Below are 25,520 nucleotides of genomic sequence, written 5' to 3'. Positions count from 1 at the left end.
CAGATCATTCATAGTTTCTGTCTTTAAATACTTCCTTGTATCAGTGAGAGGAGGACGTATCTGAGTAATTTGCATATGCAAATAATGTGGGTTTGAACCATGCCGTTTAACATCTCAAGAACCTGAGAAAAGTTGCATTTTCATAAAAGAACAGATGAGTTTTTGTACAATGTGTAATTCAATAATTAATGTAGATGTATTGTGTCATATTGATGTATGTCTTTATTTTGTAGCTTTTTCAAGTCAAGACTATTATTAACTTTCTGTTACAAATAATTTCACCCGAGAAATGTGACCCTTGAGCTACCAGAAGAAGGAACAAGTCAGTAGCATAGCATGCAAGAGGAAAGGAGATCAGCTAGCAGACGTAAGCCAGCACAGTGAAGAAAGATTTTTTTGTATGCCACAATTTGTAAGATAAATGTATGTGTTATATATGTAAAATGCAATTTGTGTGTCTATTTATAACATGTGGGTTTAACAGATACAGAAAATGCACTCAGTGCTTCAAGTAAAGGATTCAGTATCAAGCATCAGAATAAACTTCAGCAACAAATAGATTAAAGATTAGAAAAGATTAAAACAGCAATAATTATAACTACTTTCTTTTTCACAGTGTAGTCAAGCCTAAAAGTATGCAGCTTACTGACCACATTGTGTCTGTTACATCACTTCCTCAGTCTAGACTCAAGTATGTCTGTCTTATATCTTGGCCATAAATGTTATTGTCATTGTTTTGAATGATGCACAAAAAGGTTTTAATGTGTTGGACAAAAAGAGAAGATGTGGAAAGATGAGAAGGAAACGAGTGAACAAGTTTTGGGACGTGAGCTCCTGGAGTCCAGGGCAGTAATGGGAATCACAGGAGGAGATGCGAAGAGGAACTTGCTTGCTAGAACAGGGCCTTTACCGTTAGCCCGTCACTTTTATGAGGACCACGGGGCTGAGAGGACTGGCTGGTTTAGTCATTGGACATAGCAGCAAGGAAAGAGGGAATGTAATAGCAACCATCAATCAAAGTGCAAATTACATGTTTATTAAGAAGAAAGGAAAGGGACAACAATAAAATGAACAGACAGGGAAACAGATATTGCTAGAACAGTCAAAATAGATCAAACTGTGGATTTATCTGAAATCGCATATGAGAACAGAAGTTTATGGCCTGAGACACATACCAGTGTGACACTGACTCGACTCATTCATTCCATTAACTTTCTCATGTTTGTGCTTACATATTAATCTTTCTTTAGTTAAATTTAGACGCATGTTACACTTTATTACAAAAAAAAGTCTCTTTTCTTCAAGGTGGCGCCATCACCGTCACCTCACAGCAAGAAGTGTTGGCCTCACATTTATGTTTAGAGTTTGCACTAGCCTGTCTGACATCCACAGTCCAAAGAAATCATAACAACTGGGAACAAGAAGAGGGATGGACGGACAAATGGACAGCTTGAGATTTGTTCAGCGACATGCAAATGAAGCTGGTAGCTTGCTATCCAAATAAAGACAGCAGTTTTATAGTTTAATGAGAATATGTCTTAGCCAGTGAGGTGGAAAGGTGCCAAAAATAAGCACATTCCTGGTAAAACATGCACACTTGACTAAACTACTTGGAATTATGTGTCACTGGCCCTTAAACAAATAAGTCACAGGCTTTACAACATACTTTTGTGTGCAATATTTTGTGGATTTATTTATTTACTATTTTTACGTCTTTATAAATTAAACCATGTGAATTCTGAATAACTTCCGTTGTTTCTTGTCATTAAAGAACAACAACAAAAAAGCAAAGAAAACATTTGAGTTTTGTGCTCTTAGGTTCTAGTTCTGGCTGCTTTGAAACGATAGACTACTAACGGTGGTGAGGGTTTAGAAAGTGTGTTTTCTCACGTCCACACCCTCACAGACAATAGATAAGCACAATGCAAAACAACACTTGAAGACAGCTTGACATCTGTGTAGGTTCTTGAAGACGTTTTACCTCGCATCTGAGAGCCGGATGGCCTAGATGACAAAGAACCTACACAGCCCAGTCTAACAATGGAAAGGACACCCACAATTTGCTCAACTAATTTTGAACTACTAGATTGTTTTTGATATTTAATGGCACAGAGTGAGGCATCAGAAAAAGGACTGAAGTTTCATTACCATAACAGAAGAGTTTTAATCTCTATATTCGCACATAAATTAGTTTTCTAACAGCCCATTTGACCTAGTCTACATTGCTAGTCATTTTGAAGTCTTTATGTTGACACTCATTTTTAATCTCAAACAACAGAACAAATGAGTCACATGTAGAAGTGGTTACTCTGCTTAAGATGCAATCTGTAGTGCAAGTTTCCTTTCTCGTAATGAAGAGATAAGATATAGAACTGCATTTTCCTATTTGCTAATGCTAAACTGAAGAGGCCTTACTGCAAACTGCTTAATTACACAGGTCTTTGTAATTAATACAATTTTAGGATAATTATGTGAATTATGAAAATAAATATTAAATGTGTTTTAAATTTGATGCCTAGTGGTGGTCTACGTCAGGTTGTGGCATTGCAAAGAATCAGCTTGCTACGAAAGTCTTGTAAAGGTTTCTGACGAGAGCATCAGCTGTTGGTTTTGAGCCTGCATGAATGATTTTGAATGAAAGTCACATACTCATTTTAATGTGTTCTGAGCTTTTGCAGAGTTTTTGCAGATGGAAAACTAATGCTACACAAATAGACAGCTTGCGGGTAAGGCCTAGGGAGAATGTGAAAGAAGAGTGAGAATAAAAAGCATTCTCAGGTGCACATATAGTTTATATAAAGCATTTTTTTGTCCGAGTCAGACTGTGCTCACTTTGACTTTGACATGTTCTCTTTAAGTTAACTTTAACAAAAAATAGAAAAATCACAAAGAAGTAAAGTGATTTTTTCCAAAGGTGAATACACTTTTAGCTGATTGGCACACAAGTCACTGCAAGCCATTTCCCCCTTTTCTTAATGTAATTGCTTTAGTGCTGTTAGTCATAGAGAGATCTACACAAACCATAATTCGTTCCCCGCAAGACTCATGTGCTTTCCATATGACAGCACATTAAAAAGGAAAGCCCTGAAAATGACTTTTGAGATAAGAGAAAGACTTAAGCATGTCAGTGCAGAATAAATATTTATATATAATGAGCACATATGATGGTACTGCAGTGAAACACAAGAAAATATGTTTTTCCTATCACACTACAATCTCAGTGGCAAGCTAAGGACTTTTATGTGCACAGCCTTTGAAATGAAATCATGTGTTTGTGTGTGTGCTGGACACATTAGATATAAATATATATATATAAGAAAGTTCACTTTCCCACCGCAAACTATCATTCTCTGATGCAAACTTTGGCTTGCATGTGTCATCTAACAGTCAGTCTTACCGCACTGACCAAAGCTTCGGGAGATATTAGATCCTATGATTCAGACATATGATCTTCTGCCGATTTACCTCGCTTCTGCTTGTTTAACAGCTCATAAAGAATGAGCTGTAATTCTCAGGCATCAGCTCCTGAGCACATTTGGTGCTTCTTTGCTCTATTGCTATAAGGCTATGCTTTGTTGGACTGTTTTTTGGGGGGGTCTCAGTTACCCACAAGTAAGATCACACTTAGTTACTGTGGATGTAGAAGGACTAAAAGTACGCAGTGAAAGCATGACGAGACAGAATATATGTAATTGTTGACTGATTACCTAAAAAACATGCGTGCACACAATCACAAACACACACACGCATACAGACACACAGGTGTCTCGTGCTAAAAGTGAGCCTCTATTCGAATAACACAGCCCACAAAAAAGAGTGAGCAAAGAGACGAAGCATTTAACTGAGCCTTGAATGCATAAATTATGTCAGCTCCATCGTGTTTTTCTGTTCTTCTTGGACCATTTCAATCTGAAAAACATATGCTGTCTATCCGCTCTCGACATGGAATTCATATTTAGATGTATCAGATTTAAACCAGTATAACGAGAAGATGGGAATTCCAACAAAACAGTTGAGCCACTTTTTTTTTTTTTTACAAGAAAAGTGATACTGGGAACTAAAAGCTTCCAAGTCTTAAGTTGTGCTATTTATCAGGCATTTTAAGAGAACCTGTCAAAAGCGAGGAGGTGTAAACCACATTGTAATTACTGAACATGTTCTCATGGGTAGGATGACCTCTTTATCTAGTCACATGTTCTTAGATAAAGCATGTCAAGTAGAGAAGGTATTCCTCTTATACTTGGATACATCAGTCTTTCTGTTCTCACACACAAAAGCAGTCATATATCAAGCTAGTTAATGTTACCTATATATTGCATTAAAACAGAGCTGCTTTTTAACTTAAACACACTCCAGAAAAAGTGTATTTTGGTGAGTGTTACTTCACTTCGATGTTTGGCCTTCACAGTACAGAATGAATTAGAAAAGTCAAATAATTTACTCTTTAAAGTTCTTTAAAGTTCTTTGACGTAATTCCAACCAAGTTTGACTAACCGAACTCATTGAAAAGTAGATGAATAGTTCCATAAACACTTCTGTGTTTGGATTTGGGGTTTTTAGACAGATTCAAAAAAGAACACTACCTATTCCTCTTCTTAGGCTTCCTTGGAGATTTGTGCGTGCTATTAACATCGCTTTAAAAAAGACAAAAGAAAAGTTTTTCATCAGCGAAGACACTTTTTGATTTAACTATTTACATAATTTAAAATCTGACTGAAATGTAAAATGTCTCTGGGTACCAACACATACAACAGAGAGATCTACACAAACCATAGTTTATAACCTTCTGCGCTGTCTCTCAGACACATATGCATGCATGCATGCATGCATGCACAGAATACGTTTGCAGAGCACAGTATCTCCCCATCAGTCCATCTGTCTGAGCACACAGATCTGGTGATCTGAATAGAGTGTACACCTCTAAAAGAGGTGCATGTCGGTCAGAAAGCGTGGAAACATAAACACACCAGTGAAAGAGTGTTGTCTAGGCTTTCACGGTGGTGCAAAAAAGGTCTAAAAGTAGCTACCATAAGACTAATACATCAGCCCTCTTCAAAGAGGGCAAAGTAAGGGTCAGATGTAATTAATAGGAATGGAAAGCTGATATTTAGATTTTCCTGTTACCCCCGTTATGGCTGTGTGAAATGATCGAAGTGCCAGATGTTGGAAGTTAGGACTGGTTTGGTCTGACAATGTCACACTGGGTCATGATCTGCTGTGTTTAGACTGCTGAGTTCAGGATTCACCTTTATTTTTGTGAAGGCTCATTTGCAGAGTTTCTCTCTATTTTCCATTTATCAATTCTTTTAATAGAAATTTTGAAGTTCAAATGGGAAAAGTCGTTCTTACCATACAGGCAGATTCATAGAAAACCTCTTAGATTTTTAGCTTTGTCCTCTGACCACTGTTATCCCTTCTCTATAGTCTTTTTAAGATCTGTTTTCCATTCTACTTCTGATTCCATGTGTTTTGTCCGTGTGTGTCCTCACAATGACATTTTTCTAGAAGGTTTGGTTTAAGGTGCTGTAAGTTTGATTGTGCTGTTTTATGTTTATCTGTTTTATATTATTGTGAAGCAGAAGTTTTTTTCCTGTGAAAAGTGCTATATAAATCAATAAAGTAAAGTAAGGTTAGGTTACATTTAGATTTAAGATAGTTACAGTAAAATAAGCCACAGTGGCTAAAACATGGTTTTAGATCAGGGAAACAGATTGAAGTTAGCGTTACGTTATTTCAAAAGGGGCAATTGACATGTGTTTAATTTCTTCTGTGAAAATATGAGGCCAAAATCCTTGAATTCTTCCTCTGCTCCCAACATCATCTACTAATTTTGTTTTGCAATGTGGGGATTTCATAAAACTATTCTTAAAGAAAGACTACTGTCACCTTTTTCTGCATAGCAGGAATACCTGCACTGTGAATGTCTTTTATCAGGGCCAGGTTTCTCTTTGCCCGATTCCCCAGATTCCATTTTTACACAGGAAGCCTTGAGTAGATTGCTCCCATAGAGGATAAATGAAACTGGTATTCTGAGTATTTGGCATTCAGTATTCAGCTGCGAGAATAAAATGTCAGTATCTGCAGGCATTTGAATTAATGGTGGACACAGAGGACATGGATAAAGAGGATGAGAGTGAGAACAATAGAGTGTGTATCTGTAGAGTGGTCTGCCCCGAGGTGGAAGAAGAAGCAGACAGTCTGTGTTTATCATTAAATGAAAATTTGCAATGGAGAAAACAGATGAGCACTTCTTATCTGACTATTCCTGACAGCTGTGATCAGACACAAGAGGTGCACGAGTGTGTTTTTATGTGCATTTGTGCCCGAACGAGTCTTTGCGTCTCCTTTTTTGTGTTTTTCAGAAAGAAATGGTGACACAATTTGTTTTCACTCCTGGACCACCCACACTACTACCAAAGCGCTCTGCTCTGATTTCTCTATGATTTACATTTGACTGAACTGAGCTGGTAATGCTATAAAAGCCTCTCAACACTGTAATCTCAAGATGAAAACTGCAACACAACGGTCATTTAAGTGATCTTTTATTAATTTCCATGAATTCAAAACTTTCTTTTGCTGTTTTGTTGTGCTGTATTACAGCAGACCTGGCATTACACCGTTTCTTTATGATTTAGTGTGACATCACTGGCTCGGTTACTCACTTAATAGCTTTAATATATCAATGTCACACCTGCTGTTTACTGACCTAGCTGTGACTCCATTTGGCTAAGTAGATCAAACCTATTTAGAATAATAGTTCAACAAGAAATGAGAAAAGAGAGAGAGATAAACATCAGAAAGTATGAGGAAGACTGATGAAGTATTAAAAAAAACCTGTGGAAAATTTCACCTTTGTGGGATTGTTTATAGGACTGTTGATGGTCTAGAGGCTGTCAGGAAAATGGGTCAGAGGGAAAGACAAGTATCCATACTTTACTTGTCGTACATAATTTGACTACACTTAGACCTATCATGACATGAAAGGAGCCACATGACATACTGTTTAGAGCACAAGTTCAGACACATATTATTACAGCGTGTTTCACGTTGTACTTCTTAGGTTTCATTTCTTTTAACAATTCCTCGTTTGCCACAATGACTCATATCCCATATGTCTGCCTCTTAACAGTGTAGTATTCTTTTCAAGGTCTCAGAATTTTCATATTACAGGCCACTCATAATCTCGTACAACAGATTGCACAATAAAGCATGAGGATGAATGCAAAAGCAATTATAGAAGAATTTAAAATGCTCTGACCTCCTTTCAAAACATTTGTTTTTGAAGTTTGAAGATATCGCTAAATACATTCACCACCTTCTTTATTAAGTAAACTTTGTTGGTACTGGGTCAGAACCCTTTTTGCCTTCAGAACTGCTATAATTCTTCATGTCACAGATTCAATGAAATCCTGAAAACATTCATTACATTCATTCAAATTATAGCTTAATTTTCCTGATCCTACCTAACAGGAGTGGCACCAGGTTTGATCCTCCATTTGCTTCAAACATGTCATGCATTCAGAGATGCTCTTCTGCATACTTTGGTTGTAACAAGCAGCAATTTGTGTCACTGTTGCCTTCCTATCAGCTCAAAACAGCCTTGCCATTCTCCTCTGTACTGGTATTTTAACCCACAAAGCTGTTGGTTACTGGAAATCTTTTTTGAACCATTTCCTTTGAATTTTGGATGTGGTTCTGTTGGAAATTTCTAAAATACTCAGACTGGTCCATGTGGCACCAACAACCATACCACATTCAAAGTCACCTAAATCACTAATCACTGATACTTAGTTTGAACTTCAGCATTTCATTTGAGTTGCTTGGGTGATTAGATATTTAAGGCAGTTCATCAGTTCATCATGTGCATCATATAAAGTGTATTTAATATTGTACTGCTATCTTGTTTATAGAGGCTGAAAAGCATCTTGCATCTTGTGAAAAATCAAAAAGGTCAAAGTAATAACAAAAAATTAATTAAGTATCTACTTTTTCTGCAGGACCATTTAGCTCCTTGAACGGTTTAACCTGTGGAAAAGATGAGTGAGCTGTCAGGACTTGGTTTTTAGAGAAAAAGAGACGGGTTCAGTTTACATCTTTTAAAAAAAATGCATAACTGCACTTTCAAAAAACTGTAATAAATGCAGATTCAGCAAACACATGTAAGAGCTAACTTTGAGGAAGTGGAAAATTAATAACATCTACAGTTGTTTAAGTAATTTTGGTCTTTTGCTCATTCATTCTTATTTTCCATGAAGTATGCTGTCAGAACTGCTCGTCGATAACCGTTATGCAGCAACACCACATCCTAGAGAGCACTTCTTTCCTGGTAAAACTGAACTCTGAGAGTCACAGAAGCTACAGTAATCTATAGTAATAATATATGTCATGCTGCAACAGAAAGTAGTTCATAAAAACCTACCTACTGTGCAGTTGACACATAGTGTCAACTTTTATCATAAACCACTTCCTGAGATTTAACAACCAAACAAACATTGGCCTTTGACTCATTCTCATACAGTATATTTTCAGTAGTAGATGATCAGAAGGTAGAATGGCCTGATTCAGTCATCTGTAGTTTCTATTTAACTGGACAACCACAGGACCTTTAGACCTTCACCTCTGAAACTTGGATGTCATGGCACCTCATTAATTGTTCCACAGTGACTCCTTTGCTCCTAGCTCACACTCATGGGCAGTCAGAAAGGCACAGAGGTTTCCCTGAGAATGCACAGCTTATGACAAAGTACCTCTTTCCATGACCTACTTTTTTGAAAATGTAAGTCATATAATTTCCAGAACTGAACTGAAATTTAGGAACACATGGAGAGACAAGCAGTGTCTGAGGTTTGGACTGATTTTGCTCCCCCACATGATGAGTGCAATGTGGTAAAATGCATATCTGCAACACCTTCCTGTTTCACCAGCAGCATTTTTTTTCTTGTGATGAACATATGAACAAATCATTTGAAAGTGCTGAAAGGGTACGTGACAAGACACATTAAATAATAAACATGCAGAGTTATACAAGTACAACACCCAGTCAAATGTATCCTGACACGCTCCTCGACTGTGCAAAAGGGGAGAGAAGAACCTCATATACATTAAGTGAATATATACATGGGGGACATTATCTGCAGTAGTAGCATTGTATGCAGCAAGTAGGTGAATTTTATACATTAAATGAATTCAATAAAATAGACAATCTGAATATTTTAAATTAAAAATCTGAAATGTACATTGTGCAGGTGGGTGCTAAAGTGTTGCTGACGTTCAGCTGGAGGTGGTTATCCTGGCACGATGATGCCAGATTCTTCACTTCATCAATGTAGGCTGCCTCATCATTGTTGCAGGTGGCGCCAAACACCACTGTGTCATCAGCAAACTTCACAATGGTGTTGGAGCCATGGGTGGCCACACAGTCTGAAGTATACAGGGAGTAGAGCAGTGGCGAGAGTACACACCCCTGTGGTGCTCCCGTGTTGATGGTGATGCTGTTAGAGACGCATCTACCCATGCTCACCACCAGAGTTCTGCCAGTCAGGAAGTCCAACACCCATGCACACAAACGGCTGTTGAGTCCTAGATCCCTCAGCTTTGTGAACAGTCTGCTGGGCACTGTTGTGTTAAACGCTGAACTGTAATCAACAAACAGCAGTCTCACATAGTTATCCTGTTTCTTGTCCACGTGGCTAAGGGTGGTGTGCAGGACATGGGCGATGGCATCCTGTGTGGATCTTTTGGGTCGGTAGGTGAACTGGGGCAGATCTGTGCTGTTTGGGATGGAAGAGGAGATGATGTTCTTCAGCAACCTCTCGAACACCTTCATTACTACTGAGGTCAGTGCAACTGGCTGGTAGTCGTTCAGGCATAAGGGCTTGTTGTTCTTGGACACAGGGATGATGGTGGATCTTTTGAAGCATGCGGGGACGACAGACTTCGCCAGGGGACTCTGTCAGAATTAATAGTGACAACACTGCTCTCCAACGCTCCCCTTGCAAGTAAAATGTACAGTAGTGTCTGTGTGGTTGCTTTCAGTAACAGTTTCTGTTTACCAGCAGGGTTGACTTAAACCCAACAGACTCATTGAAGATGGAATTTAATACACCTGCTAGCTGGTCAGCAGCCGGTGAGGCTTTCCTTGTGTTCACTCTCCTCAGTGCCACTTGGACGTCATGCTCCGCGATGCTGTGTTTGTTATTAGATTTATAAAATACCACAGTTTTCTCTTGGTCTTATCATTTTATTTTGTTGTATTTATCCACGACATCTTAAAAGCCAATCTATGAAAACATTGTCTAACATTAAACCAGTAAGTGGTGCAAAAAAAGTTTGGGGACTGCTTGCTGCTCTGAGGGAAATCCAAATGCTTTCTTGATTTAAAAAAAAAAAAAAAAAAAAAAAAAAAAAAACAGCAACAGTGTAAAGTCACCTCTCTTCTCCTCACAACAGGACTTCACTAACTAATGGGTGACAACATGGTGGCTACATCCATCTTCAGGAACAGATTAAAATACAGGCTACATTCAGTAAAATGGAAAAAAAAAAAGGTTTCATGGGACTCAGAAAAAATGTACTGCTTCCAAAGGAATTTAAAGGGTAAACAGCATCCAGGTGCTGCTAATCAAATGCACTCGATGAACTAATCATCAAAAAATCTGACCACTTTTGGTAGTTTGTTATTCTGGATTGTTCCGGCGTGTGTTAACACAATGCCACGATCTTGCTCTGAGTGGGCCTGAACATGTACGGCTTGTTTGGAAAAAGCACCAAGAGAAAGCCTCATCCCTCTAAAAGGAACATAGCAATATAACTGGAGTTTGCACAGTTGCATCTGTACAATCCACAAGACTTCTAGAGCAGTGTCCTTTGGAGAGACAAGACCACAGTAGAGATTGTTTGGCCATACTACAAAGTGGTACATTTGCAAAACCCAAACACAACATATCAGTACACACACCTTATACCAACTGTCAAGCACAGTGGATGAAAAATTATGATTTAGGCTTGTTTTGCAGCAACTCTAGTCACATTGAGTTGACCATGAACTTTGGTGTGGAAAGTGGACAGAAATGCAGCTTTTCAGACAGAGTGACATAAACTGACCTTTATTTAGCAAAGCTTGAATTCAAAAATGGGCAGAAACAAAGTCCATAAAGAAAGAAAGCAAACAGCAAACAGTATCATAGAACTAAAATCTAAGGCAAACTGAGGGCTTAAATACCCACAAGAGGTAATTAGGGAGAGGGAACAAGGAACAGGTGTACTGAATCAAACTAAAGAGACAGATGGGAAGTAAAACCAAATACAAGGCACAAGGAAACATGGCTATCAAACTAACACAGATTGGTGGTTAAGACAAAAAGTAAACAATAACTGTAAGCAGCTATAAAGCCATGCACAGCAGTTAAATACAAAGGAAAGCACAAAGGAGAAAACTAAGCAGAAAACAGACTAAAATGATGTTTTTTTATCATATGTTGGGTTTACTCAACTTAATTACTCAGCAACATAATTAAGCACAATGGAACTTAGGAGTCCAAAAACACAAAATGCTGGATCCAAGACAATGGTAAATGGCCTGCATTTGTATAGCGCTTTACTTAGTCCCCAAGGACTCAGGATTCAGTCATTCACCCATTCACACACTGGTGATGGCAAGCTACACTGTAGCCACAGCTGCCCTGGGGCACACTGACAGAGGCGAGGCTGCCGGACAATGGCGCCACCGGGCCCTCTGACCACCACCAGTAGGCAAACATGGGGTTAGTATCTTGCCCAAGGATATTTGGCATGCAGCCAGGAAGCAGCCTGGGATCGAATCACCGACCTTCTGATTACTGGCTGACCTGCTCTGCCACCTGAGCTAAAAGCCACCCAGATAATGACAGAAGCCGTCTGTACACCAAATAGTTTTAGAGCCAAATGTGCTGACATCTGTCTGAAAGCTAAAGCTTGGATGAAACTGGGCCATGCAACAAGACAATGATTCCAAGCACAGCAGCAAATCTACAACAAAACAGCTCGAAAAAAAGAAAGAATAGGTGTTGTAATGACCAATGATTGAAATGCTGTGGTGGTACCCTAAGACATAGACAAATGCCCGCAAGCTTCAAATAACATGACGAATCAGTAAACTGAAAAAGTCATACAGAAAACAGTTATGAGTTCTTGCTGCTGAAGCTGGTTCCACAAGTTTCTAAATCATGGGGTGTACTTCGTTTTTCTCATAATTGCAGAGATTCCTGTAAAGGTTCCAAGTATCAACAATACTGGCAGTCTGTAGGAGCGAGACTGGTCACTTCTCTTGGTTGTTGTTGAAATCCTTGGTGTTGAAAGAGTTATTTACACGCTAGAGCCAATTAATGCATTTTTTGTTTGACGCATGCGAAGTGGTTTCTGTGCAGATGATAAAATCATAACTGTACAAGCTTCCTGTGCAACATGTTGCTATAGTTACAAACCAAATGTGCTGCAAGTTCAAAACATAGCAAAATTGTGGTGAATTACAACCAATGGAGAGAAGAGACGCATGTTAGCAACAGTGAAATTACACTTGCAACTTCCCTCCTCAGTGAGACTCCAATGATTACTTACGATGCATATCTTAGCAGTTATATATGGGTCTTGTTTCGATATCACCACACAAAGATGTAGGTGATAGAAAGTGAGCGAGTCGAAAGGTACCCTGCAGAAATATTTCAGTTTGAAAAGAATTGGGCGCATTTTATGAAGCAAAAATACATATAAAATCAAACAAATAAGAAATAAGTTACCACTGGAACAATCTGTTTTCTGATGATTAAAATTTTTTCAAAAACTACATTTTGAGTAAAATTTCAAGGGTCATATCAATCTATCCATCCATCCATCTTCTTCAGTTATCCAATTTAGGGTTGCACAGCCGCCATAGAGTGAGGGGCAGGTTACACTCTGGACAGGTCACCAGTCTGTCATAGGGTTAACACAGAGAGACAGACAATCATTCACACTCACATTCACATCTATGAGCAATTTAGAATCAACAGTTAACCTAACATCACTAACAGGATGTCTTTAGACTGTGGGAGGAAGCTGGAGTGCCCAGAGAGACCCTAAGAAAGAAGTCCCAATACTTTAAATATCTTGAATGTAGAAAAGCATTTCACCAACTATAATAAATCCAAAGCTGTGTGAATGAATAAAGCTGAAAATTTAATGAAACTGTATCTGAAATGAACAAATCTACTTTGAGCCCAGTAAGTGTCCCCAAAACTTTGGTGGACACGACTCTACCGGTTGCCTGATGTATCACTTGACCAGAAAGGTTTGAGAAAAGATTATAAAATTTAGTGAAGATGGAGTCAAATTTGATACATAAGCAATGATTGTAAATGTATCCTCATTGGTCCAAACATTACAGGACTCTCCCTGAAGATGCTACAAAAACAGTGAACATGCTGAGCTTTCACACCATGAAACCTTTGTCTCCGAATGCTCACTTTCCCAGATGGAGGGTCCCCCTTTACAAATCGATCCTTCCACCGTAAGCCCTGTGTGCTCTCATACTCTGTGGGACAGCGCGCTTGGAGGGAATGTTTGAACTGAGTGCTGTGATGTGGTTGAAAGCCACGGGCCAACGCAGATTACATCTTTCCTTTCATGGTCTGTCAAATGGCCTTTTATAGAGCCAAGCTTTCTTTTCTTAAAACCTAACATTCATTGTAAAAAGCTTATGCATAAGATTGATGGTTATGTCTAGTTTCATGTTGTTTAGTAATCTTTTATATGTCCTCTGACTATTACACCACCATCTCTGATGGAAACCTGGGGAACATTTTAGATATATTGCTGTTGGAATGACATAGAGGCCAGTTTTACTGTGAATAGCTTCTGTTGATCTCCTGTGTAAGTACAGAGCAGAATATGTCTCACAAACCTTTCTTACCAAATGAACTGTTTTATCATCTGTTCTATAAAACAAAGCACCTACGTACAAGTTCGATTTTTGTTTACTTTATGAGAAAGTCATTATCCGATCTCTGATCTATATTGTTCCAGGCTGTAATATTCCCTCATAAAACATCCTCTCTATTTTCGAGGGCAATGGAGAACAGCACGTTCCTGCAGGAGTGCTGTTATGGGACATTTGCACACTTGTGAGGCTTGAAGTATCCTAGGGAGGAAAGTTATAGTCAGTCCTGCTGATTGCAACAGACAGTAACAGACATAGCCTAAACAGCACGTGTGCATGGGTAACTTTTGAATGCAATGTTCCAGGAGCAGTTTCTTTGTTTTTCTTTTTCCTTACTTTTCCTTTTCTTTTGTCCTAACTCAGACCCACATCTGTTTGTGACATATTTAAATGAGATTTGTACTGTCTTTATAATATCCTACCTCTGGTAAAACTCCAGGAATTTATGTGGACTGGCTCCATGTCCAAAGGTAAAAAAAAAAAGCCGAAGCTAAATTGGCAAATAGCCTGATGGTACCATAAGAAATTATATACCATGACAAATTACAGGTTGTTGGCATGGTACTGTAGAAGCAAAGTTATTGAATATGCTGGCCTCTGTGAGCCTTGGGACTGGAATTTAATAATATATCGCCTGATGTTTTTCAGAGGGTCCAGTGGTGTAGACATCTGTTCACTGAAAGGTGATTTGCTTTCTGTCCTTTTGTGCCAGAAAGTCTACTTATAATTGTGACTCTTGCTTTATAATTGTAGCTTATGCTTCTAACAGCAGTATAAATGGGTTTGTGAAGGTCCTGTTTTTATTACAGTCTGCTTCTGTGTGTTGTGGGATGTTCTGCATTAGTCAAAAGAATGAATAAGAAAGTTAAAGTGTGCATATATTTTATTGTTTTGAACAGGTATGCAAAAACAAACAAATAAATAAATGAAATTTATGCTTGAAGATTATTAGATATATTTGAGTTCAGAATTCAGATCACTAAATCTAGAATAACATAAACGTGTGTTCACGTATTTGCATGTGACTGCAAGAAGTGACAAAACCAAGAATTTATCAAAAGGCCATCACAGCTCATTTAATATAAGATAATGTAACCTTTATTAGTTCCACACATGGCAAATTTGTTGTTAAATGGCTAAATGTCCTCCTCAACATGTCTTGAAGTTCTCCAGAGGCCTGGTAATGAACTAATCATTTGATTCAGGTGTGTTGACCCAGAGTGATATCTAAAACCTGCAGGACACCGGCCCTTGAGGCCTGGAGTTCCCAACCCCTGCCCTAGGCCAGCAGTATACCACTTGGGATGGTGACAAATGGTATGCTGTTTTACAGCACTTTTAGCCTGGACAGAAATATCTCTTTCTATTTATTACAGATATTCATGGTTTTCAGTGGACGAATCCTGATGACTTTAATGATCATCTGATATTCTGATATCTGGCGACCTATGATGTTTACATTTTATCATTCATCCATGACAGACACAATGTTTACCTGTCTTTTAATCAATTGGTTGAAGATTGATTTTATCCATTATATATTGGGTATTGTGCAAATATTTAATACGCCTGATGATTTGGCTTTCAGCCCATTAATTAAGGTGAAATTTATGTCAGTAGAGTCCTCAAACTCAGATTGCAGGTTGCTAATCATAGTATCATTGATTTATGTCAATTTTCCATATTCTGGTTCACAGCCACCGACTGATTAAATTCAGCACTGGCTAAAACTATACAAAGTATAGCTGATTTTATTTTATCCAATCAGCACCATATGTCAACACAATTCAACATAAACCATATGGTGCAATGTAAAATCATCATCACAGAGGCACCCCCATGACAACTACATGTCTACATTTCAGATGGTGAACTCCTGCCTCCCCTCTTCAGACACTACTACCTCAAACAGTCTGTGTGCTAAGCTGGGAGCCTTGAAGAACAAGATGTATTGTGTCTGGATATAATCAGGACTGAGGACATGAAGGAAGGAATGTAGCACAGTCTGATCTCTCCTGCAGACACGTAAGGAGGTGAAGGTGGGGGGTGGGGGGCACAGACTTTACAGAGAGTGACTCAGCATCTCAAAGTCATGCTCTTGTTGTCTCACGAGTGCAATTAAATTATGTCTTTCCTCTACAAACCGGTTGGAGAAAACATAGTAAGATTTAAGATTTTTTGGAAGTTAAATAAGGCACACTTTATGAAGTAATGTCATTTGGAAATTGGTTTGACGCTTTCTCTCCCTCTCTCTCTCTATTATATAGTGTGACTGTTATTTAAGATCCATGATCTGGTTATAGTTATCACTTGAAAATAAAAAGCATGCTTTTCTTCATATAAAAACTGCTTTTTACTTTTCTGCACCAATGATATCACTGACATGATGAATACTTCATGCCTTAAAAGATCAGTAATTCAGATAAAGCTTTCAGTTTGTATCTATCTAGTGCACATCCTTTGTGTGTGGGTGTGGGTGTGGATGTGTGTGTGGGCGTGGGTGGGTGGTTGTAACAGAGAGCCTGTTCATTGTCCTGTTTTCTGTAAGTTTCCACAATTCAGACCAAAATTTGGTCTGGTGACTTAACTCGCCTTTCACCCATTTTCCTTTCCTCCTGCAGCTTTATGTTTGGGTAAAACCAAATGATGCCTTTAGTCTGCATCAGCTGCCGCCAGCAGTTTAATATTGTAAATCTGTAATGGCGTGAGCAGCCATCTCGTGTCATTAAATCTGATTATGGCTCTGCGTGGTAATACGACAGCCAAAGAATGAGACTGTTATACCAATCCAGGTGCAGCAAAAAACACTTTTCCCTGACTATGATCCTGTTTTCCAAGACCCTGATGCACCCATAATGATTGTTACACAAATCAAAGAACAAGAATGTGGCCTCCGCAGTAACCTTATTCAAACATCATCAAACCTTTATGAAATCTGGAGCAGAGAGGGCAGAGCTGCCTTCATCACAACCCTCAAGCTGAGGATTTCCTTCTTGAAAAAGGATCGAATATCCAACTGCTTTAACTTCAGGATTTGAGTGGCTTCTTTCCAAATACCATTTAGGCTGTTTTCTTTTTATTTACTGTTCTTGGACTTAAGACTGTGTTACACCCTGATCAGAGCTCTCTTGCTCTGTCTTTCTTGGTGTTTGAATCATTTTAGGCCTTTAATTTTTACACAAAGTCCAGTTCTAATTCAATCATCAGTCTGAAGCAGTGACTGAATGTTTGTAAATTATGCATATTTTCTTTTTTAAGAAGGGGTAAATGAATGGACAAATAATGAATTAAAAGACTGCAAATATGAAAACTATAAACATAAAATGTTAAAGACTGGACACAGGCTTAACAGTTAGCCTCACTCACAGTGAAAGTAACAATATTCACCAACATGCTTTGAACTCATTAAGATCATGTGACAGACTTTTTTTTTTTTTTTTTGACCAGCAGTGACTTTGTACTATTTTGTTGCCACCTGCTTGTTGTGAATCAAGCCACGACTTCAGCTGCATGCACCCCAGCTCAAGTGTAGACTGGAGGATATATCTCCAGACCAATTAACAGCAAGGAAGCAAAGAGTCTCCAAATACCTCATTAAAAAATGGGACAACACAGGATGAAATGCAGGTTTGTGAGTCAGAGACTGAGACTTGGCTGAAGCGTCAGCTCTGGTTTCAGTTGCCTGTCCACTAACGATCAGAGCTGAGTCTGGATTTGCATTTGAATGGTTGCACAGTTATAGGGGATATCACAAACAAAAAAAGCTATGCTGTAAATTTTAGGAGTTTTTTTTTATAGGAAATGACACTGTTCTCACTTTAAGCACACTTGAATGACAAGCTCTATTAAAATAAGGAGCAGAGAAAGCTGGGAGTGGTGTTTTAGGTTTGGGCTAAGCATTTGCTTAGCTAATGAAAACCATCTTGGCTGGAGAGCTGGTCTTCCATCCATCCTTGGCGGATGAGTTACTAGACTAGGGTGGGTGCTGGGTTGTGGACAAGATGGAGCTAATGATGGATGAGGTTTGGCTCCACTCTGAGTCTAGAATCCCATCTGAGCCAGACTTTCTCCACACCGAATTTTGCCCCAAGCAAATAGTTAAACTGTCCAGTGGTCGAAGTGCTGCAATGAGAAGTCAAAGAAATTTATAGACAGTGGAATGCTCCTGCGATCATTTTGGCCTGTTTCTCACTGTCTGCAGCTTTGTTTATTAAGCCCATCCAGCCTACTGATTCAGACTTTCCACAATACATCATTTTCATTTCTATAATTGTTATTTTTTTACTCTCCAAAAACTCAAATCACTTGGAGCTTATTTAATTTATTCCCCACATAAGCGCAGCATGTTTTGTCACCTTTCTCCATACCAAAGCAAAGCTGTTGGTTATGACTGTCAGTTTGTTAGTGCCACCTGAAACCTGCACACTGCCCGCTTCACTGTGTGGCTTTTTTTTGGCTGAAATCCTCTGCCACCTATTACATAACCTTAGGAATCCAACCTTTTAATAAGTAATTCTTGGAAGCACTGTTGAAAATAAACACCTTTGGTCATTTTCCAATCTATGAGGTGGAGGCTGCACAACTCAAGTCTACCTGTAATCAGCATGGCAAATTATTTCCAGCTGTGTTTTAATGTTGGGTTTGGGGTTTTTTGTTTTAAGCTGGGTATTTCCAGACAAATGCTGCTATGATTCACTGTTAAACAATCCCCAAAGTTAAATTAACTTGTAGCTGTGATGCTGTTTTAATTTTTCATGTTCAGTAGTTTTCATGTGGAAGTGATTAATTAGTCATGCTTAGATAAATTGGTCTTCTGCCAGACTGAATAACAGAGTATCATACACTGTGATATCCTACTTCCTCAGTGAGTTGTAGTTTAAACATGGCACACAAATATTGCATTTGTCTAAATTATAGTTTAATTTGCAGAGAAGGGGAAACCAAATGTCTCTGCAAGTGATATTGAGAAAAAAGAATCAAAGAACACTCTCCATCCATTTTATTTCAGACTGTGAAGACTTATGAGAATTATCCCATCTCTTCCCTCACGTGTAATATATCTAGCCTATTTACAAAGTTTTTATAGTTCACAGCTAGAAAGTTGTACAGAATGGTTTATAATGGTAATAATCTCTTTTTTTAATATATAAATGCTACCTTTGCCATATAATATTGCACCCTTGTTGTTCTAAATGTTCCTGCAAAGGTGGAGCTTATACTCAGTCACGCTCATGAATACAGACATCTGCAGAAACAATGAATGAGCGGTCAGAACTGTTATAGTCCTTTAAAGTCTTCCTGAGGAGCACATGCAAAGGCTGTGCACTGTAGTGTAGTGTCTGGATGATTCTATTCCGTCACAAAAAGAAACAGATGTAATTTAGAGCTATAATACACTTTTAAACATAAAGTGGCAATGAAAAAGAAAATTAATTCATTAAGAAATGCCAAAAAGCTACAGTTGTCTAATACAGTTGACCAAAAAAGGCTGGTTCCAAAAGAAGGCAAAAAACCAACAGACAGTATAAAAGATTTGGCTGTGTTGCACAGAAAAACAAAACACATTGGTGAAGCAGAGGTAACATTGACCTAACATCTTGTCGATAGGCAAGCAGTTGTGTAGAGAGAGGTAGAAGTAGGCAAAGTGTAGAAGCTACCACCACTCACACAGTGCAATTAGACTTGGTTGGCAATATATAGCACTGTGCTGGATGGAGTGCAATTTAGTGATTTTCCGACTATGTTCCTCTGCAATGCTAACATCTTGGTGACGGTTCTCAGTTTAAAAAAAAAAAAAAAAAAAAAAAAAAAAAACAATGAGGAGGGGGAGGTCTGATTGTGAAAGTGCTCGCGTACCGCCTAATGTGTTGTCAATCGTTACTCAAACAATGAGCCTCTACCCAGTGAGCATTCCCTGGATAATTCTCCTTTTTGAAAATAATTGACCCATATTTACAAAATAAACAGAATTTTTTGTATTCACTATGACAAAAAATGACTGATTAAACCCATAAACCCACCAGGAAAGTGTTTACAGGTCAATAGCGAAAGCCGTTTTTCCACAGTCTTCTGTAGGACCTAGTCTTTTGCAACCATAACTATCGCCATCTGCTGGCCTTGAGATAAGATGCAGGTCTTTAAGGCACACTGACTTCATTTCCATCTTTTGTAATGCCTATGGTAAAAGCCTACGGGATCCTATGTTAAAGTATGAAATTTACAGCTTTCACAAACACACACAAAAAGAATTTGTTCTCAATGGCTCATTTCCCGCTTTATAATAATTATACAGATGTTTCATTTTTGTTTATATATACATAATTTAATAATTTAAACTTTATTAAGGCTTGAAATGTCTCTACTTTGAGTGACAGGTGTGTTGTAATACCAGCAGCAGTTGCTGGTGGCAACTGCTCTTTCTAATATTCAGCGTAAATATGTCTGAGATATTTTTTTATTTGCACTGCATATACACAGTTGGTCCAGGCATATATCAAAGGTACAGATTTTACAGTAATCTAGAGGACAACGTAGCAATTTCTTAGGAGCAAGCATTCAGAAAGTTTGCTTGACACGGAATCTCAAACTTTATCTTTCAGTACGGCTGCACACAAAATCTAACTGGTGATATGACTCGGCTGAAGAAACACTGACAGTTGTTCATAAATGGCAGCTGGTAATATTTTTAAATATTAAACTGCAAGGAGAATGAGGTGAATCGTGACTTCAGGCACATTCCATACGCATTTTAGCTCAAATTTCTTTGCATTGGCTCTCCCTTGCTTTGCATCTACATTCGCAGAGCACCAACTCTTGACAAGATGCAGTTCCATTAGTTCTTCCTGTCCCTGACACATTTTCACAATATTGCTATTCTGCTCTTCACTCGTGTTGCGCACTTACATGAGTCAGTTTCGCAAAATCACGATTCAGAACAAGTGGCCTCTGTTTTGCATCACTCCAGTCTAGACACTACGGCACATTACTTAAAGGCAAAACTACCACCTGCATAATTACTGGCTCAATAAAGTGATTTAAAACAATTTGAATAATAGTTTAAAAAAATGCAGGTTATCATTTAATGTGTGCGTTTTTGCTTTTTGCACATTATCATTTGAACAAATTTGTAGATCACAGAAACCTCAAATTTGGTACTACTCTAAAGGTCAGCTTTGTACATAGTGTTAATCATGAGCCCTTTAACTTTGATCAAAGACAGATGGCTGATGTGGACTCACACGATGGTTGTCAGTGTGGTTAAACTGACAGACCAAAGTTGTTCTATATGTGTTTTAATGTCTTTATTTGGTTAAATTGTATATGTTCTTTGTTTGCTGCCGCAAGATCACAGAACTGACATAACAGTTAAGAAAATTGCACCGTGGAAAAAGTTAATCTGAAAATAATCAGTAGAAATACCTGTCTGGAGCACAGTATGGAATGTGCAGTGAAGGAACAATAACCTGCTTTGTACCAAATAACAGAAATTATTTCGAACTATTTACACAGTACATAAAAACTAATGTTCCACATTTAGCACACTCCTTTGGAAGATGTCCAATACTTGGTAGGCTAAATTTAAGTTTTCCAATAAACTCAATGGGCCACCAAGAAAGCTTCCATAATGGGATTTTTTTTTCTTTGTGTGTGCATTGTTTGAATATAAAAGACTAAAAAAAGAGCGACCTGATGTTACAGACTGTAATCAAAGAACATTAAGGTTCTGATCACCGCCCATTCATAATGCAACAGATGCATTTGTGATGGATTTCTGCATCTGCATTTTAAACTCCAATAGCTGCTGCTGCTGCTGCTGCTGCTGTTGTTTTTAGAGCATCTGCAGTTCTAACGGATAGCCTGCACAGCTTTAGCAGATTTCGAGTAGCCTAGGCTAACTTTTCTGCTCATTCATCATTTAGGCTACAGTCATATTCATATGTAGCTCTGTGTTTGTGCGCTGTGCTGTCTCCTTTTTTTGACGGCGTCCCGCGGTTTGCTGGCAGGCTGCAGCAGGGATGGTAGCAGGTCAGTGCGATCGGATGAGCGTTGTACCAGTCGGTCTGGTGGTTAATATGGAATATTTGCACAGAGCGATCTGTCAAATCCATTTGCACCGGCGGAAAAAGGGAGGCCTGTAGTAGTGCAAAATAGAAAAACAGGTCATTTCGCCGTTCTTTATGGCTTCTGGCTCCGGAGATGAAGAGGGAAACACGGGGGGCGTTTCATGGAGACTCATAGGCCCTGCCTCGGAGCTTTCCAAGAAGCGCTGCCGTTTAATGCACTCCTCTCTCGGCTATGATTCCGATGTCTGCCTCTTCTATGTGAAGGGGGAGTTTTTCGCAATGGATGCTCGCTGTTCACACTCCGGTAAAAACAACAACAACAACAACAACAAAAACACATTTATACCCGCTTAGATTTAGCTTTAGCAGGGCCTTTAAAACGCGAGACTAGAGCGCAGTTATATGTATAACATTGCAAACGCGTCACGTCGCGTTTTTATATGCAGCCTATTGAAAATGTCTCTGTGGGTGATTTAACTGTTAAAATAAGAGAAGGCTGAGAGGGGAAATAGCATCATGCCCCCTGCTGTCTTAAGTTTTAGTGTCATGAAAGTATCGCATTTTTCTAGAATAAAGATGGCAGCAGGGATTGTTATGAGAATAAACGGTTATTAACAGTTTCCCGTGCGGAAATCCAGGCGGTCCTCTGTGTGAGGGGGACATTGAGGAGGCTGACGGAGTCCTGCAGGTCTTCTGTCCCTGGCATGATTATAACTTTGATCTCAGGACTGGGAAGTCAGGGACATCACTACAGGTCAGTAATAAAGTGTGCCCTGATAATGCTGCTTTAGTTTTACACCAAAAACGCTTTTTATAAGGAGTGTTGATTAATCACTTTATTTAACTTGCATGTAGGAGCAGTAAATTTAGGCACCTGAATGTATATCAGGTTCTTTACATTTACTAAAAGCTGATACTAAGACTTGATGCATTCACATCAATTATCCTTTAATCTTAGACAGATGGCATGTTTTTGATAGACAGGACATAAAAATCAAAGCTCGTCAGATAGAGTTAAGGTGATGTTCAGCTTGAGATCTTCTGTTTTGTTTTGTTCCAATGAAAAAAATCAAGCTTGACATTTTATCCTCTTTTACATTCATCGTTTTCCACATATGATTTAAATATACATCACTTTATGTCACTCATGTCAAATGTTAGACTAAACAACATCAAACTGTGTGTTGTGACAGGCAGGGTTTTTTTTGACTTGGAAGGTTACTCCTAAAGTAGCTTAGGGAGTTGTGTTTTGTTCTAACTTCTGTTTCTTTTTCTTTGTTTACTTTTTTTGCAGCAACAAGTGTATGAAGTCAAGCTGGAGGATGGAAATGTTTATGTGAAGCACAGAAGTCATCTGTCCTTACAGCCTTTTCCTCCAGATCGGAAAAGCTGATCTACCTCAGAGCAGGTGCTTTGTCCTCCTGTCCATTTGTTAGACTTGTGTAATGAACCTAATGTAGTTTGTTTTGAGACTTATTCCACAAACCCAAGCCGTCCAAAAACATTTCTAAGCCGTATCTCTCATTTTCTCAGTTTTGTTTCTCTTGGATTGCTGTATTCTCAGGACCAAATCCAGGAGAGTTTCTTGCGTTTTTCTTGCTGCTGGCATTCGAGATGGAGAACCATGCGCAGGCACTTAACCTGCAGAATCAGCAGGTTATTGTTGATTTTTGATAACACAATAGATGCAAGATAAAGGTAGTGGATTTATGCAGTTTCATGTTTTTTTTTCTTCCTTAAAAAGAAAATATCGTGATTTTTAGTGGAAATATTGCAGAGTAAATTTGATGTGCACTTTAGTTTTTTGCCTTCAGATTTGAGCCATTTGCACTTTCCATTTCATTGTTGATCAAAACCCTGTAATTGGAGTGGATCTCACCATTTTTCATCTCAGTTCTCAAGCTCTCAGCCTCTCTGCCTTGTTGCACTGATATGCACTAGCAAGCAAAAACAAATCTGTTTGAAGAAACTGAAAATCCTTCCAAATGCTGTTTATAATTCAAATATAAATTACCAAAACTCCGAACAGATTTTTTTCCGTTTACAATCCACTTGTAATCCGAGTTCTGTTGACCAATCGCATTTGAGCAGGCTTCGGTTACACCCAAATAAAGAAATCCATGTGGGGAGCAAAAACAGGAACGCATTCGCCAAACTGCAATCTTGTCTGATGATAGTTTAATTTTATATTTGCTTTGTTAACAGAAAAGAAAGGCTTGACCTGGATATCCACTGGCTGTACTGCAAGTCTTGAAAAAACGGTTATTGCGCCAAGATGCTAAGTCAGCAGACTGACAGTTTGGTTTTCGAATCACAGAGGCAATAGGAGTATCCAAAATGTAGCACTATGAGTTTTTAATTCAATTAAAATTGATAAAATAAAGAGTAAAAATGAGTAAAAACTGAACACCATCGTCTTGATTTCTTGAAAAGAATCATCATATTTTGCATGTTAGCGTTTTCGAATAACCAGTACAGGTCTCCTTTAGTAAAGCCCACATTTTGCATCTAAGTGTCATTTTATTTCATGGTTTACTATATTTCCTATTATTCCAGACTTGAGAGGCAGACTTGTTTAGTTGTGCCCTTGAAGCGATGTCACATAGGAAGAAACTCTCTTCCAGGATTTATTTGCAAAACTTTTTTTTAACCCAATTAGAGTTTAAGCAAATAGAAAACACATCAAGGACACTGTGGTTACAGTTGGTGGCAATTCCACAGCTAACACGTTTCCATCAGCATTTCTCTTCATTCCTGTCTTCTGCACAGACAGGTTTGTCTGTTACTGACGCAGTGGGATTTACGAGGAACGGTTAGTAAGGCGCCGGAGGAAGGTTCACGACCTGAAATGCACCACTGACTTAAGAAAAATGTGTTTTCCTAGCTGTGCGTGTGTGAGTGTGAGCAGTGATGCCAGTGTGTTGTTGTTTTTTTCTTCGTGGTGAGAGCAGTCACTCACTATATTTTCTGTCAGCTTCGTTTTCTGGCAGACGCACAGAACCCCGTCACGAAGGTGTCAATGACAGTGTGGCTCAACACTCCAGTTTTCCTCCCTACTGTGCTCCCTGTTGTGCAACTTTATTACAATAATAATTCCACTGGTTAAAAATGTTATGTGCACCAGACGTCTCGCTGTGTTGTCTTACATTTCATCACCTGAAGGGTAATGTGCAAACAAAGTGGAGATACGGCTATTTTGTGTCAGTAGAAAAGTCAAAGTAACGGTTTGAGATTCCGCAGGAATGTTTTGAGACGCTTGAGGCACATTGGGAAAATTGGGATTCTCATCAGAATGTTGTTATGTTTCCTAAAATGTATTTTATATTCTTTTGTATTTCTAGTGTATGTCTCTGGGACTGCATACACCAATGCATTTAAATTCACCCCTCTGTTGTAAGTTAGTATCATCAGTATCATGTTTGTTGTAAACTTTGTTTATTGTTGTAAGATGGAAAAAGTAAAACTAGATCTATGCATTTTATTTATTAAAAATATATATGCATGTT

The 25,520-nt window shown here is 38.5% G+C and overlaps 1 protein-coding gene across 1 annotated transcript; it reads left to right on the top strand.

Annotated features, from left to right (window-relative positions):
* Nucleotides 1-21,746: 21,746 nt before the first annotated feature.
* LOC308393961 (Rieske domain-containing protein) lies at nucleotides 21,747-25,482 on the top strand. The gene is made up of 3 exons (XM_080878042.1): nucleotides 21,747-22,318; nucleotides 22,653-22,768; nucleotides 23,309-25,482. Exons 1-3 carry the CDS (start codon nucleotides 22,129-22,131, stop codon nucleotides 23,405-23,407), a joined length of 405 nt encoding a protein of 134 aa, XP_080734168.1. The 5' UTR covers nucleotides 21,747-22,128; the 3' UTR covers nucleotides 23,408-25,482.
* Nucleotides 25,483-25,520: the final 38 nt, after the last annotated feature.

This window comes from Rhamphochromis sp. 'chilingali' (assembly GCF_963969265.1).
Source record: "Rhamphochromis sp. 'chilingali' genome assembly, chromosome: 3".
Taxonomy (NCBI): domain Eukaryota; kingdom Metazoa; phylum Chordata; class Actinopteri; order Cichliformes; family Cichlidae; genus Rhamphochromis; species Rhamphochromis sp. 'chilingali'.
Note: the sequence above shows the minus strand (reverse complement) of the source record. Positions and strands in the feature narration are given on the sequence as shown.

What these genes read in the sequence shown, in the direction of transcription:
- LOC308393961 (XM_080878042.1), top strand. Translation starts at nt 22,129, where the DNA reads ATGGCTTCTGGCTCCGGAGATGAAGAGGGAAACACGGGGGGCGTTTCA. An exon ending in TGCTCGCTGTTCACACTCCG is followed by an intron (nt 22,319 to 22,652) that starts GTAAAAACAACA and finishes GCGGAAATCCAG; the next exon opens with GCGGTCCTCTGTGTGAGGGG. An exon ending in AGTCAGGGACATCACTACAG is followed by an intron (nt 22,769 to 23,308) that starts GTCAGTAATAAA and finishes CTTTTTTTGCAG; the next exon opens with CAACAAGTGTATGAAGTCAA.